This window comes from Nipponia nippon, unplaced genomic scaffold, assembly GCF_047370975.1.
Source record: "Nipponia nippon isolate SJK-2023a ecotype South Korea unplaced genomic scaffold, ASM4737097v1 scaffold_28, whole genome shotgun sequence".
Classification (NCBI taxonomy): Eukaryota; Metazoa; Chordata; class Aves; order Pelecaniformes; family Threskiornithidae; genus Nipponia; species Nipponia nippon.
In genome coordinates, this window is record NW_028262345.1 from 5566594 (window position 1) to 5579220 (window position 12627).

The 12627-nt window shown below is 39.7% G+C and overlaps 1 protein-coding gene across 3 annotated transcripts in view; it reads right to left on the reverse strand.

Moving 5' to 3' along the window:
- Positions 1-12627, reverse strand: part of CBL (Cbl proto-oncogene) — a 45272-nt gene that overhangs the window by 30789 nt on the left and 1856 nt on the right. For all 3 annotated transcript variants that reach the window (XR_015706051.1, XM_087763386.1, XM_087763387.1), the window contains exon 2: positions 6096-6343. Coding sequence is in view for 2 of the 3 variants with exons in the window: in XM_087763386.1 (XP_087619512.1) it covers positions 6096-6343 (248 nt within the window). In the remaining variant the exon portion in view is untranslated. The remainder of the gene's footprint in view (positions 1-6095; positions 6344-12627) is intronic.

Consider the following 12627-nt stretch of genomic DNA (forward strand, 5'->3'; position numbering starts at 1 on the left):
AAAACAACACCCTCTTAGCTGTATTAGAAGGAAGTGACAGAAGGAGAACTCGCACACACCATGCACCATTTGAGTTCCACATTTTTTACCGTCTTTTTTTCACTGGACAGGAGTGTGTGCAAGCACTCTAAAATATGAGATTAGAGCACTAACTCCGCCCTCCCCCCAGAGGGCTTTTCTGGTTCATGGCTTAGCACAAGTGTTTTCCAACTTTTTCCTCTTTAAAATCCACTTTTTTTCCCCAAGTCATTCTTCATGCATTTCCTTCCCCTTTAGCGACATGCATGGTCATTTCCAGTAGACATTAAATATTGGTAGCTTTTTCCTGTGTAAATTAGTACGCCTTCACATTGGAGCTAGAGAATAATATGAAATCCTGCTGAGCCAGCATCCCATAAGGCTATTGTCAGAAAGATAACAGTTAAATATGGACTAGCTTCCCAAACCTTTTTTGCAGCTCCATGTTATATGGAGAGGGTTTATGTTATTCCCTGCCTAACCCCATTTTCTCCTCTACAGATATGTTAGTTTTGTTAACTGGGTATGTTAACAGTTTGTCTTCCAAAGTATGCAAGCTGGACTAGTGAAATAACTTGTGCTATTTCCTAAACATCCAGTCCACATCCTGAGTAATTACTTCTCAGCCTTTCACCTAACCCCCGCTCTCCAGCTTACATAAGTGCATTCTCGTGTGGAAACGTTTGCAGTGGTCTGATTTTATTTAGAAAATAAATTTTCTGAATTTTCCCTCATAATAGACTGTTTTAACATAAGCAGTCAATTTGATTCATTGGTGAAAAACATTCTTCAGCGTAATTCATCCTTTCCCAACTAACAGACAATTCCTATCCCTGTTTACTGATCAGCAAGCTATTCTTCTGTCCTGCCGTGTGAAGTACAGTCTATTTACACAACTGTAAAAAAGCTTCTGCAATGAGTAATTTATGTAGTGGGGAAAGCTGATGAATTACAGCTCCTCCGTGCAAGTAAGAGGTCTGGAGAAGTAAAAGCTTTCTGCAATAGAAACAAAAAAATATTCCAACATAACCACTGAGCCTCTAAATTAAACTGTAATCAAAAGCTTAGGCAAGTTCAGCATGTTCAGAGTAGTTGTGGCATTTGCATTAATGGCACTATCAATCAATGGAACCATCACATTGCAGGAAAAAAAAAAAAATGTATGTTTAACCAGTTTTTGTTACCACTAGTTAAAAAGTAAACTCAAGAAATTCACAATATTTACAGGGCAGAGAAGTCACATATTTACCACTGTAGGCAGCACACCAAGCTACTCGGTGCTAAACAGGTGTACCTTTCTCCTTTGCATACAGGCCTGCTAAGTAGCCTCCACAGAATTTCTTCTGTTGCATTGTTTCAGCTATATAGGCTGCAAACTTCACCTCTGAGTCGTTGTTTGGTTTGTTTTTAAAACTTCAAGTGACAAGTCTTAAAATGCCTTTTGCATTAGAAAGCACTGTGGACCTATAAAAAATAGGAACCAACAGCTTTGGAAACGCGTATAGCCTCAAGAATACCTGCTAATTACTGCATCATAGCCAAACAATTTTTGATTACTTCCCTTTAGCTTACTGCAAGCATATGACAAAATACCCAGAATGATTAACTCTTGAAATACTATTTGATTCCAATATCAAAGCCTGCAGATGTTAGCATTTTATTTTACCAATCACCAAATATATAATTTAAGAGACCAACCTACCTACTAGCAAGGACAACCCAAATTAGATCCTAAGCTGTCAAAACTCAGAGCAGCAATACAGTATGTCCACTAAAAAACCCCACACCTACTCAGAAGTCACCAAGTTGAACGTGAGCTACTTGCTAAAACTCAGTCTTTAAACAGTAACTAGAAGTTACTGCATGCACTTGTTAGTCAGGAAGTGCATACATAGCTTTAAAGGTACCCTCAACAGCATTAATTTTTAAACAGATATGGAACTGCGCTAAAGCAGAATTTAAATACCATCTTTAAAGATCTCCTAATAAGATAAGTGAGTTCTCTTCACAAAAATTCGCAGTATGAGTTTATGCAAGAGTAACAATTCCAGCGGAACGACTGTACATCAGAACCACAGTGTTACTGTCCTAAGAAAGGAAGCCATTGAGCGTTCATAGCATTGGAGGTCAGGTTAGCTGTGGTGTCAGCCACAGCAGGAGGATGCTTTCAGCACGCTGAGGGTTAAGGTATGACATAGGAGAGCCGCATTCACTTTTAACAGCTCTATGACTGCAGCGAGTTTAAAACTGAAGGAACAAACACTCACCCACATCCGTAAGCACAGCGAGTGTTAGCACAAGCCTTTTCTAACCCTGTTCTCAGCACCTCTGCTCCTCTGCTGTGGTTCGAAAGGCAGGGAATACATCAAGGCACGTGTTCTCTTTACACCTTTAAATGCTGCTCAATATGCAACTGCAATCTTATTTTGTACTACTGGATTTTAAACTGCCTGCCTTACAGCAAACACCAAATAACATCCATATTATACTCCCACACAGTCTACTCTAAACACACACACGACAGCGTACCAAACCACTCAACGCTCGATGACATGCATCTCGCAGCTATTACGAGCTCCTAAAGCAGCACAAGCAGCTACAAGACACGGTGCTCTCCACAGCTGTGCTCCGATTCTGCCTTAGTCCACCCTTGGAGGAGCACACTGGACAATCTCTAAAAAGTCTGAGAGTAAATAGACAAAGAGCAATTTAGAAAGAATAAAGATAGAAGGCTGATGCTCAAGTGATCAAGACAACTCTGATCCTACAACCTAAAGGAGACTTCAGTCATTTCTAATTACTGGTCTGTGTGCTAGTAGCAAACACCTGCACAGCTTTCATGCTAGTTATGCAAATGTCAAAATAGTGCATTTGCTCTACATCAAGAGACATTTGAGGGAGGACAATAAGAGCATACACAACAGGAAACAAAATGAATGCTAAATCTGGAGGACAGGAAGAAAGAAGTTTCAAGGACAACAGGAAAAAAAAGTCAGAAAAAGTCGAGACAAAACAATTATTCAGTATACCAGATTAGATTTTTAAAGGCATGTTTTCAAAATACTACAGAGTAACATTAGCTGCAAACTTGCATGAGATCAAGAGCAAAACACATTTGTTTATATACATACATACATATATATACACACACACACTGCCACGAGTACATTTCCAGCTAATACCAGATTCAGGTTATATTTGTTTGCTTTACAGGCTGCTGGCAACCTTCCAGAAAGCTTCCCCCATGCTTTGAATATTTCAATTCATTAATTCTTACAAAAGAAAAAAAAAATATTTCTTCAACTCCTAACAAGGTGAGAAAATCTAAGTTTATTCACCTTAAATTATTATATACATTTTATATCTAAAGGTGCGTTTATAGCAAAAATTCATTTAACTAAATTTCAGATGAAACAAATAGCACTTAAAGCAATCAGGTTCCAAAAGTTCACACAACCACAAAGTCTGACGCTGGACATGCAGCATTTAACAGAATCCCTAGGTGAACCAAAAGTGCCATTCTTTGTGCAGATCTTTCTTGAACCAGTATACGAATCGTATGCACTGACTACTCTAACCTCTTCCTTTTCTATGACAAATTAGGGAAATGAGAAAGTTACCGTGCCCACTACCAGCACCAGCAAAAGGGTGTCTGATATTTCCCCTTTATGACAAAACAGTAACTGCTGCTTCCTGGGCCGAGCGAAAAGCAAAAGAAGACGTAACAAGACCAGACGGGATATGATTCTGCTTTTACACTTATGTTTACAAGTCTCACCACAGTTGCTTCCCTGGTAAGCCGTTTATTCCTAAATGATACAATTAGCCGTTCCCCAAAGACTTGCACTCACCTCTGTGAGAAAGCAAGCCTCTACTGGAATCCTGAAGTTCCCATCTATTGACTGCGATTTCCACCCCCTGCCCCTTTTATCAATTAGTTTGACTACAAACTAACTAGGATGATTAACTCTCTGCAATTATTTCTCTTTGCTTCTCTCTGAAAAACCAAGGGACTGGAGTTGAGATGTTGGACTTACGATTGACATAGCTATCTATCATTTACTCATCAGATGTTCCATATTTATGATGGACAGATCGCAATACACACACAGGTAACCAGAACAGGTATTACAGACAAATTCTAAAGGGTTTCGTATACCCTTTTAGCCTACTTCTGGAGGCAACAGCGCTCTAGAAAGTAGTGTCAACTCTGTTACATGGGAGCAACACACAAAACCATTTTCAAGATAAATGCTACTTAAGATATTTTAAGAGCAACCCACTGCACTGTAGAAATCACTCATCTTGAATGACAATGCATGTTGCTAATATCTCAAAGGATGATACAAGAAAATGACCAGTTCTAGCAGAAGACCCAGAGATTAATTTTAATCAGTTTAATCAATTTATTCACAAAGTGCTTTACATACTGTGGCTCATTTTGATCTGAGTGAAGGCTAAAAAAAAAAAAAATATGCAGTTTTCCATTAAATATCACCTCATCTGCAAAACATACCAGGCTAATGAACTCTTTTCTCCCCATATTTGTTATATCTATTATCTTATACAACACTTTTTGAAAATTCCACCTAGCAGCATCTCCCAAAACCTACTTCTCACCTGCAATGAGCCAATTGTGCCTACACTAACGACAGTGTCCCAAGGCCGTGGGGGACCAGAGGGAGGAGCAAGCACATAAAATTGCCTCTAACTTTTGGGTTTGCACATTACATTGAACGCAGTTCCTGAAGGCCTCACACAGATCCCTAAACTTTTAAAAGAAGCAAGTGTACCACATGAAGATGCCATATTTACACTCCCCAAACCCTGTCTCAAACTCTAAGCTTATCATCTCACAAAGAAACAATGCTAAACAACAATCCAGAAAGAAACTTCCATTCATTCTTCAACACTGTCAGTGAAAAATAAAACAGCATTAACAATGCCTTCTGGAGCCACTATCGTAGCCTTTTGTTGGAGTTCAATATTTTAGAAGATGCTACAAAGAGTTCAATATTATACCAGAAACATGTGCCAGCACTTCTCCACACCCCACACCCCCCCCCCCAAGTAATTCAAGCAAGTATTTACCAGGGCGTTAACCACATATTCTCCCTAGAGCAGTTATGTTCAGCCACTGGGTGGTTTTCACTTTTTTCCACTGTTTTCTTTTTTTTTTTTTTTTTTTTTCATTCAGCACCTACTCCAAAATCCTGAAATGAGTTTAAAGTTACACATGTATGCTTTGTATATCTGTCTGTTAGACCTGCTGCCAACAGTCAGACAAATATGAAAGATTAACCTTTTCCAGTCCTTTATGCTACTCTTAAATTGCCTTGGCTCTCCTTTCCTTAAAGCTGGATGAAGAAAAGAAGCACCTTTTCAGGTGCAGTACAGTGCTCATCAAATTCGTGCTATTTTGTTCAAGAGAGCCTTATATTCAGATACAACTGCAGTTTCTACCTCCACCTACTCTTTTAATAAGTGCTGTTCACCTTGAAGATGTCCCTTGATCTCAGCTATGTGTTCCCAATGTATGGAAGTTATGGGATTTTAATAAGATGTTTTACTCCCACAAAACAAGGTTACTTCGCCCTCACATCCGGAAATACTGGACAGTTTCTGTTTCCAGAAAAAGTTCTGCAAAGCCTAAAGATCAATTACAACAAGTTTTAGTCTGGATGACTGTTTTGCTATGTAACATAAAATATTCCACTGTTTCTTAAAACTGCCAGAAACATCATTCTGAACCTTAGCATCCTCTCTTACACAGCATTCTCTATGTGATAATGCAATGGACTGCAAAACCTTTTCACAGCAGACTGTATTGTTTATATTAACCTAGCGTACCTGAACTACAGAACAAGTAAGGCTATACAGGCTCTGAACACTTACTCTGCTCTCGGATTACAATATACCCAAGTATAGTTTACTTAAAACTCTACACTTAGACTTACATCTCTTCAAAGTCTGTTTTCATGTACAGACAACATATCAACCCGCAGACATTTGTACAATTTCTTGTGCACTAAAGCAAATTTATATCATAAATATTTGAAAACATTTCTCTCTATTACCTAGGCTGAGAGTTCTCCTCATACATCCGCTCTTTCCCTTCCTTGAAAAGGCTGATGGTCTGCTTGGTTTTCTTCATCAAGTTCTCCATGAACACGCGAAAATACTCGTTTTCTCCTAGGGTCTCCATCTTCCCCTCATAGCGTGATAGGATGGTTCGTAGATGCTGGTAGGTATCAGGTAGCAGATCTAGGATATAGGGTGGGCTGTTCTTCAACGCCAGTTTTGGGTTCTGACACAGACGCACCACCTACAGTTAATGAAGAAAATACCATTTTGAAAACTTAGAATTAGCAAGTAGTGATCAGTTAAGTAACACTTAAACACAATTCAGTATTACTTACAAACACAATACACTGAAACATTCACTCTCAACAAACCACATTTGTTGCTCAAGTCCAGATACGGAGCCCAGCCACCGTACAAGAATCGAGTTTATGGACTGAAGTGCACATGGACTGATGAAACTCCCAACGTACATATGGTTATATTTCATAAGGCTGCATTTCATCCCAAGTGCATTTTCAAAAACAAAATTCAAGAAAATTCAATATGGGGTTTGTGAATGGCAAGGATGTAACTTACCACATATGTGTCTAGTACTTCTTGCCATGCTTCAGACTCTCAACACGCCCACAGGCAGAACTTTACCTGTCTAGCCGCCCGGCAAAAGTGATTTTTCACACCGACCCATATATTTGGGACAAATATGCCTACAGAGGAAGCTCCACTGCTACAGGTATCACTGATGCCAACGCGTGTTTCCAGGCTGGAAGTGTTTTGAAGGCAACAGTGCTAGAAGAATCTCCTTTTCTTCCTCCTTGAATACATACAAGGACTAAGAGGAATAATAGCTTTAATGGATAATGATGACTGTCAATGAAGAATGAATGCAAAGGCATTTTTCTGTGCAAGAATGAGAAATAAGCTGTAGCGTAATAGATACGGTAAGAGAAGTCTGGGTAAAAGTTTGGCTTGCAAGAACTTGTGTCCCCAGTTTTGCATCAACTTTGCTTCTAACTTCTGTTAGATGAATCTCATAGCAAAACTAGATTCTTCACAATTATTTTTGTGGGTTTGTTTTTTTGGTTTTTTGTTTGTTTGGTTTTTTTTAATAACAACACAACCACAGTGATACTAGTAATTAGATTAAAGGGTTACTAGATGACCTCAGCCTGTCTTCTGCTTGGCATACAACTAAACGTCTCATTTTTCTTCCTTCCAAGCCACATCTTCTCTATTTTTTTAGCAGCGAGATCACATATTCTCAAAATTAAGAACTTGAATCTATCAACCCAAATTTTTGCCATCTACAGTGAATTTATTGGATCATCAATAAAATAATTTTAGTCATTTACTTTTGCATTATGTAGTTAAGGCACAAGTAACAAGTAGAATATTCCTGTTCAGAACTCACAAGCAATACAGCTGTTACACCTGTACATAAACAAATCAGGATGCAAGCTGAACTCAATATAGGCCTTTAACATAGAGGAACGTACAGCTTGCTTGCCAAAAGCTCAAGATAATAAGTTTGTGTGATAGGGGAGGACAAAGGAAGCCACTTCACCATCTACCATAGCCAAAACCTTCCATTACCCAGACTGAGAGAATGATAGGGAGAGATAATGGCAAAGTAGCAATTTGAAAAATTAGTGGTGCACTTTCAGTTATAAAAAGGGCTGAAACTCTAGAGTTGGAAGACCAGTATCAGATGAAGTTTACAAGCTAAGAACCAGCAGCTGGTATAATCTTACTGCTGTCTTGCTAGCTAACAGCTTCTAGCTTCTGTGATTTACATCAAACTCGAGAGGAAGGCTAGTACAAAACGTAGATACAGTTTCCTGAAGTTCTTCACTAAAATGAATGTTATCTGACTGCTGAATACCAAGCACGCGAATGAGGTCTAAACTAGTGACACTGCCAGCTGTAAGGTATCAAACAACGTAGCGCTGCAGAATGCAAAGCTTAAGGAAAAGGTAAAAGAACAATCTAATGCCCTCACAAAATCTTGTGAAACCTTCAAGAGGAATTGACTAGTTCCCTACAATGCATCCTTAAATACCTACTTCCCGTAAACACTTAAATGGTGACGGTAAACAAAGTAATTTATTCTGAAACAGTGCTTTAGCATTTAACGTTGCCATTCAGGGTATATGTAAAAAGCAACCTTGTCGAGTTAAGTGACATCTCCAATTATATCTGACTTACAGTAGTGCCTCTAATAAGAGCTGACTGAGAAAGACTCTACTTCAGTGAAGGGAAAGGCACCCAGTGTATCAAAACTCAAACCGAAGAATCTGACTGCCATTAAAAGAATTACATGCCTAAAAAGGCCTCTGCAAGAATACATGGAAAAAAAACTACCAAAGTTTTCCCTCCATTTTGAAAAAGCTGCCAAGGATTAGGAGGTCTAGATAAGGCGATGGATGGTCAGACAGCTGACTTATCCAATTGATTCTGATGCCTCAACTGCTGCTTCCTCGGAGCCTGTGAACATCGTACAATGAACCATATCAACGAATTGAGTCAACACATTTGCCCCCTGAATAAAACTAGTTTCTCTATGCAGCATGAGTAGGTTCTAAATATGCTCCTCAGACACAGCTGAATTGTGCTATGGATAGCAAAATCTTTTCTTCAACAGAAATTGTTTATCACACAGTGGGTTTAAAACCTTAATAAAAACACGGTCAGCTCTTATGCGGAAGTCACATTAAGCAAGCATGCAAGTCGTTGTATGCGCTTTTCTCAGCCATCTGTAATAAAAAACAGTTTGGCTGTTACCCCTTGAAAATACTCAGCTATAGAAGAAGCAGACGCACTGTGTTTCAATAACGCAACAAACTTCAAGACCAATTAGAAAAATTTCCCCACAGCAGAAGCAAGTTCTGCAAACCACTCATTCTCATAGCCTCTATAAAACGTTTCCCAAGAAGCGACTTGCAAAGATACCTCAAATAGTTAACAGAAAGGCCAAGACTGCTGTGATTTTATTATCAAATGAGCTTCTTTATTTACCAAGTAGACCAAAATTAGCTAAGATAAGCATTTAAATAAAGCTACGTAACTAGGAACCGCGGCCTCTTGAGCGAAATTGGTCATTTTATAACACAGCAGCAACAAAACCAGTTGCATTTTGCTTGTTTCTCTACGTGTGCACTTGCAGCATCGTGACAACGTCAGAAGGAATGTTCCCAGCCCTGGGAACAGCCGCCCCTCAGCGAGCTACCCTGCCTTCCACAGGGACCAGCAATGTGCAAGGAAATTGAGCAAAAAGCAGCAAATATTTTCAATTAGGTGTGACAGCAACAAACACAAGCAATCCATGTTTTTAAACTACCATCCAAAGTCATCCAAGTTTGCCTGGCTTATGCTTTGTTCTCTCAGGAACAAGACTTTTACAGAGACGTTTTTGGGTTTTTAGAAATACCAATAAAGCATTTCAATCTTAGCACGAAAGATTCTAAGAGGTTGGCCTGTGAAGAGCCCTAAAATTGACTTCACCAGTTTTCATTTTCCAAACTCACGAGGAGCAAATAATCAAAAAACAGTTTCCCCTCTCAGTTTTGAAGAAAGAATCTGTTATCTACTCATTTGAGGAAAAGAAATTTCATATAGATTTCCTAGGCCTGGAACGGAGTCTTTCCCCTCAAGATTCTTCAGCTTGCTTTGACTGATCTCTGGATTTAAAATACTTCTCTTCAGAATTGCTTCGTTAGACTTGCACAAATAAAGGAGCTGGATAACTAGCATGGGAAAGCAGTGGCACTATATACAGAGTGCTGTCACAGGCACAATGTATAGATAACCTGAGAAACACAGCAAGAACCATGAGCTTTTTTAAATACTGCAGTCAGGTTATGTAGCTCGATTAGGTACCTGTCAGTAGAAGCAAGGAAGAAGCATTCAGGAAAAATGAGATACCTAAGCAAATGCACTTATTTAACAATACACAGTATTTTTTAGGAAGGGCAGAGAGTGCTGCTTAACAGAAGACACAAACCCATACAAACTGTGGCCCCTCAGGGCAGACTCACCAGCTGCTAGCAGGCTGCTCCCTCCAACACACCCTGAATCCCCCTCTCTCAGCTTCCCATCTACCTGTCCCATCCTCTTGGTTCATTACTCCCCATTTTGCTCATCCCCAGCCCTACCCACGAAAAAGCTAGCGCCAGCCCGTTTGCCGCAGCCAGCGATACGGCACCCCATTTCTTGTTCTGGCAGAAAGCCCCCGGCACAGGTACCACCTGCTTGCCTCAGACCGGGGACAGCGTCACAGAGTCCCAGGCCTGACAAGCCCCCAGGTGCTACGGTGCCAGGTAACAGTCGTTCCCTTCCAGCTCAGACCCCTTCAGCGCAGGCCTGAAAAGCCATAGTTCCTTCCTTCCTTTAAGAGCTAAATAGCTAACTCCTTTACTGAAATCACATCTCATTTCATCTTAAGCCAACAGCAAAAGAAAACCTACTCAAACTTCTCTTATCTCCTGCTGAATTTTTATTTGGCCTCTCTTCTACTTACAATGAAGGTGACCTACAGTGGCATTTCTCTGTATCAGTTTTACAAACTGAATGGCATCAGTAGGCTGTTTAGAGAAGCTTTATCTCAAAGCTTGTCTTCCTCCTCCATGTCTTACTACATGTACTCTACCATTCTTCTTATCCCCTATCCCTCATCCCGAGCGGTTCGTGACTACACCACCTATTCTTCAAATAGCATCCACAGCAACGAACTCAAGTGGTCTGCAGTATCTGCTGCCCAGATCCCATTTGCAAGAACTGATTGGTAATCTCATCCTTTTGTGTAAAAGATACAAGTTGTTTTCACCAGTCAATACGTCATATGTTTTCTTATACTAAGCACTGCTTTATTTGCTAAAGACAGTGATAAGATGAGCAAGCATGATTGATAAAAACAAATAACAGCAGTTCCTCCCACTTGAGCCAATCTATACATTTTACTAGGTTCAAGACACTAAAAGGAAATTACTACATTGCTTACTGTGCTATTCATCACTGCAAGCTTGCAGGCTCACAAGACATCTGACAACACGTTCAGCTTCCAAAGACACATTTAACCTCTGTTCCGTAGATAAAAGCATAAACGTCACCTAATTCAGCTGAAGGTGAACATCCTGCTGCACAGTGATGAAAAGGGCTATTTTGTGTCCATACTGTATGTGACCACATGCAACTGTAGGAGGCATGGTTAGTAACGACAAAAATTAGAACTTCAAGTGAAAGAATCTGAAAGACAGGAATACGTCAGGCAGCTTATGGAGAACATTATGGGGAAAATATTTGGACAAGAATCAACTTGCATAGGAAATTCATCAGTCACATCCGAAAACAGAGATGCACAAATGCTTTGACAACACCACCTAATTACGCAAACTAACGAATCAGGTCGTGAACATACTGTATGCACACAGATACAGCACACGTTTCTGAAAGGCAAACACATAATCTATTAAACATGCACACAGTATTTTTTTTATTTGCACCTGTAATTTCATTTACTTGGCCCAGAAAACTAACCCATTTTCAACACCTTCCATTCATTTAGCCCTTCTCACCACTAGTTTGACAAGCACTGTGTTTGCCTGGCCATTTGCTACACTACTAAAAACATTTTTAATTCAGATGTGTTCTCATAAGTGTGCGTAAGTACAACTAAAGTCTAACTGAAATCTGAAAGGCTTTTCACAACCAAATCTTTCCTCCTGTACAAATCAGACTGAGCAACTAAGTCTTTAAGACTTTAAAAATTAAGCCTACACCTAAGAGCTTCCGGATGCTGCCTATGAGCACAACTGTGAAGCCAGTGCACGTTTAAAAGAGGTTACTTCAACTTGTGACAAATACAGCAGCAGCCTTGGCTTTTCTGTCAGTGATATCATGGTGGAAAGGGTATACAGGCCAAAGACTGTCTATGCATATCTGAAGCTGTGAAAGTATTCCCCCCCAAAAAAATATCCCACTGCAATTCAAAATGCCAAGGTAATCAAAGTTTTTTTTACAGGCCAGCCTTCTCCTTTGAACGGACTAAGTTATGAGGTCAAACACAGGTTGACATTCACATCTATATCACATGCACAAGAATGAAGATGTGGATTCTTACAAGTTGTATCTGCAAGTTCAACTTATTTCTAAGAGGATAATGTTTCTGTGCTCAAACTACCTTTCCCACATTAGCACTTATGCTTGCCCTCAGTGTCTGTGAGAGAGCCACTGGCACTTCTCAGAAGACTTTTTTCTTTATCCCAATCTCTCTCTGTAGAAGGTGATCAAAGCTCATCACAAGCACAGCAAGGCACAACTATAAACCATGTCTTTTGTTGAGGCAGCCAACACAAAGTGATTTCTTGGCACAGACATAATTTAATATGTCTTTAAAAAAGTCATCTACTCTGCCTGCTTTAGCATTTACTGCAGGAGATTCAGACACTGCATGCATAAACAATGCAGGGAAAAGAGAAAGAAAAGTTGAAATGCATAAGCCTGTAGGGCAATTGGATGAGGTATGCCCATCAG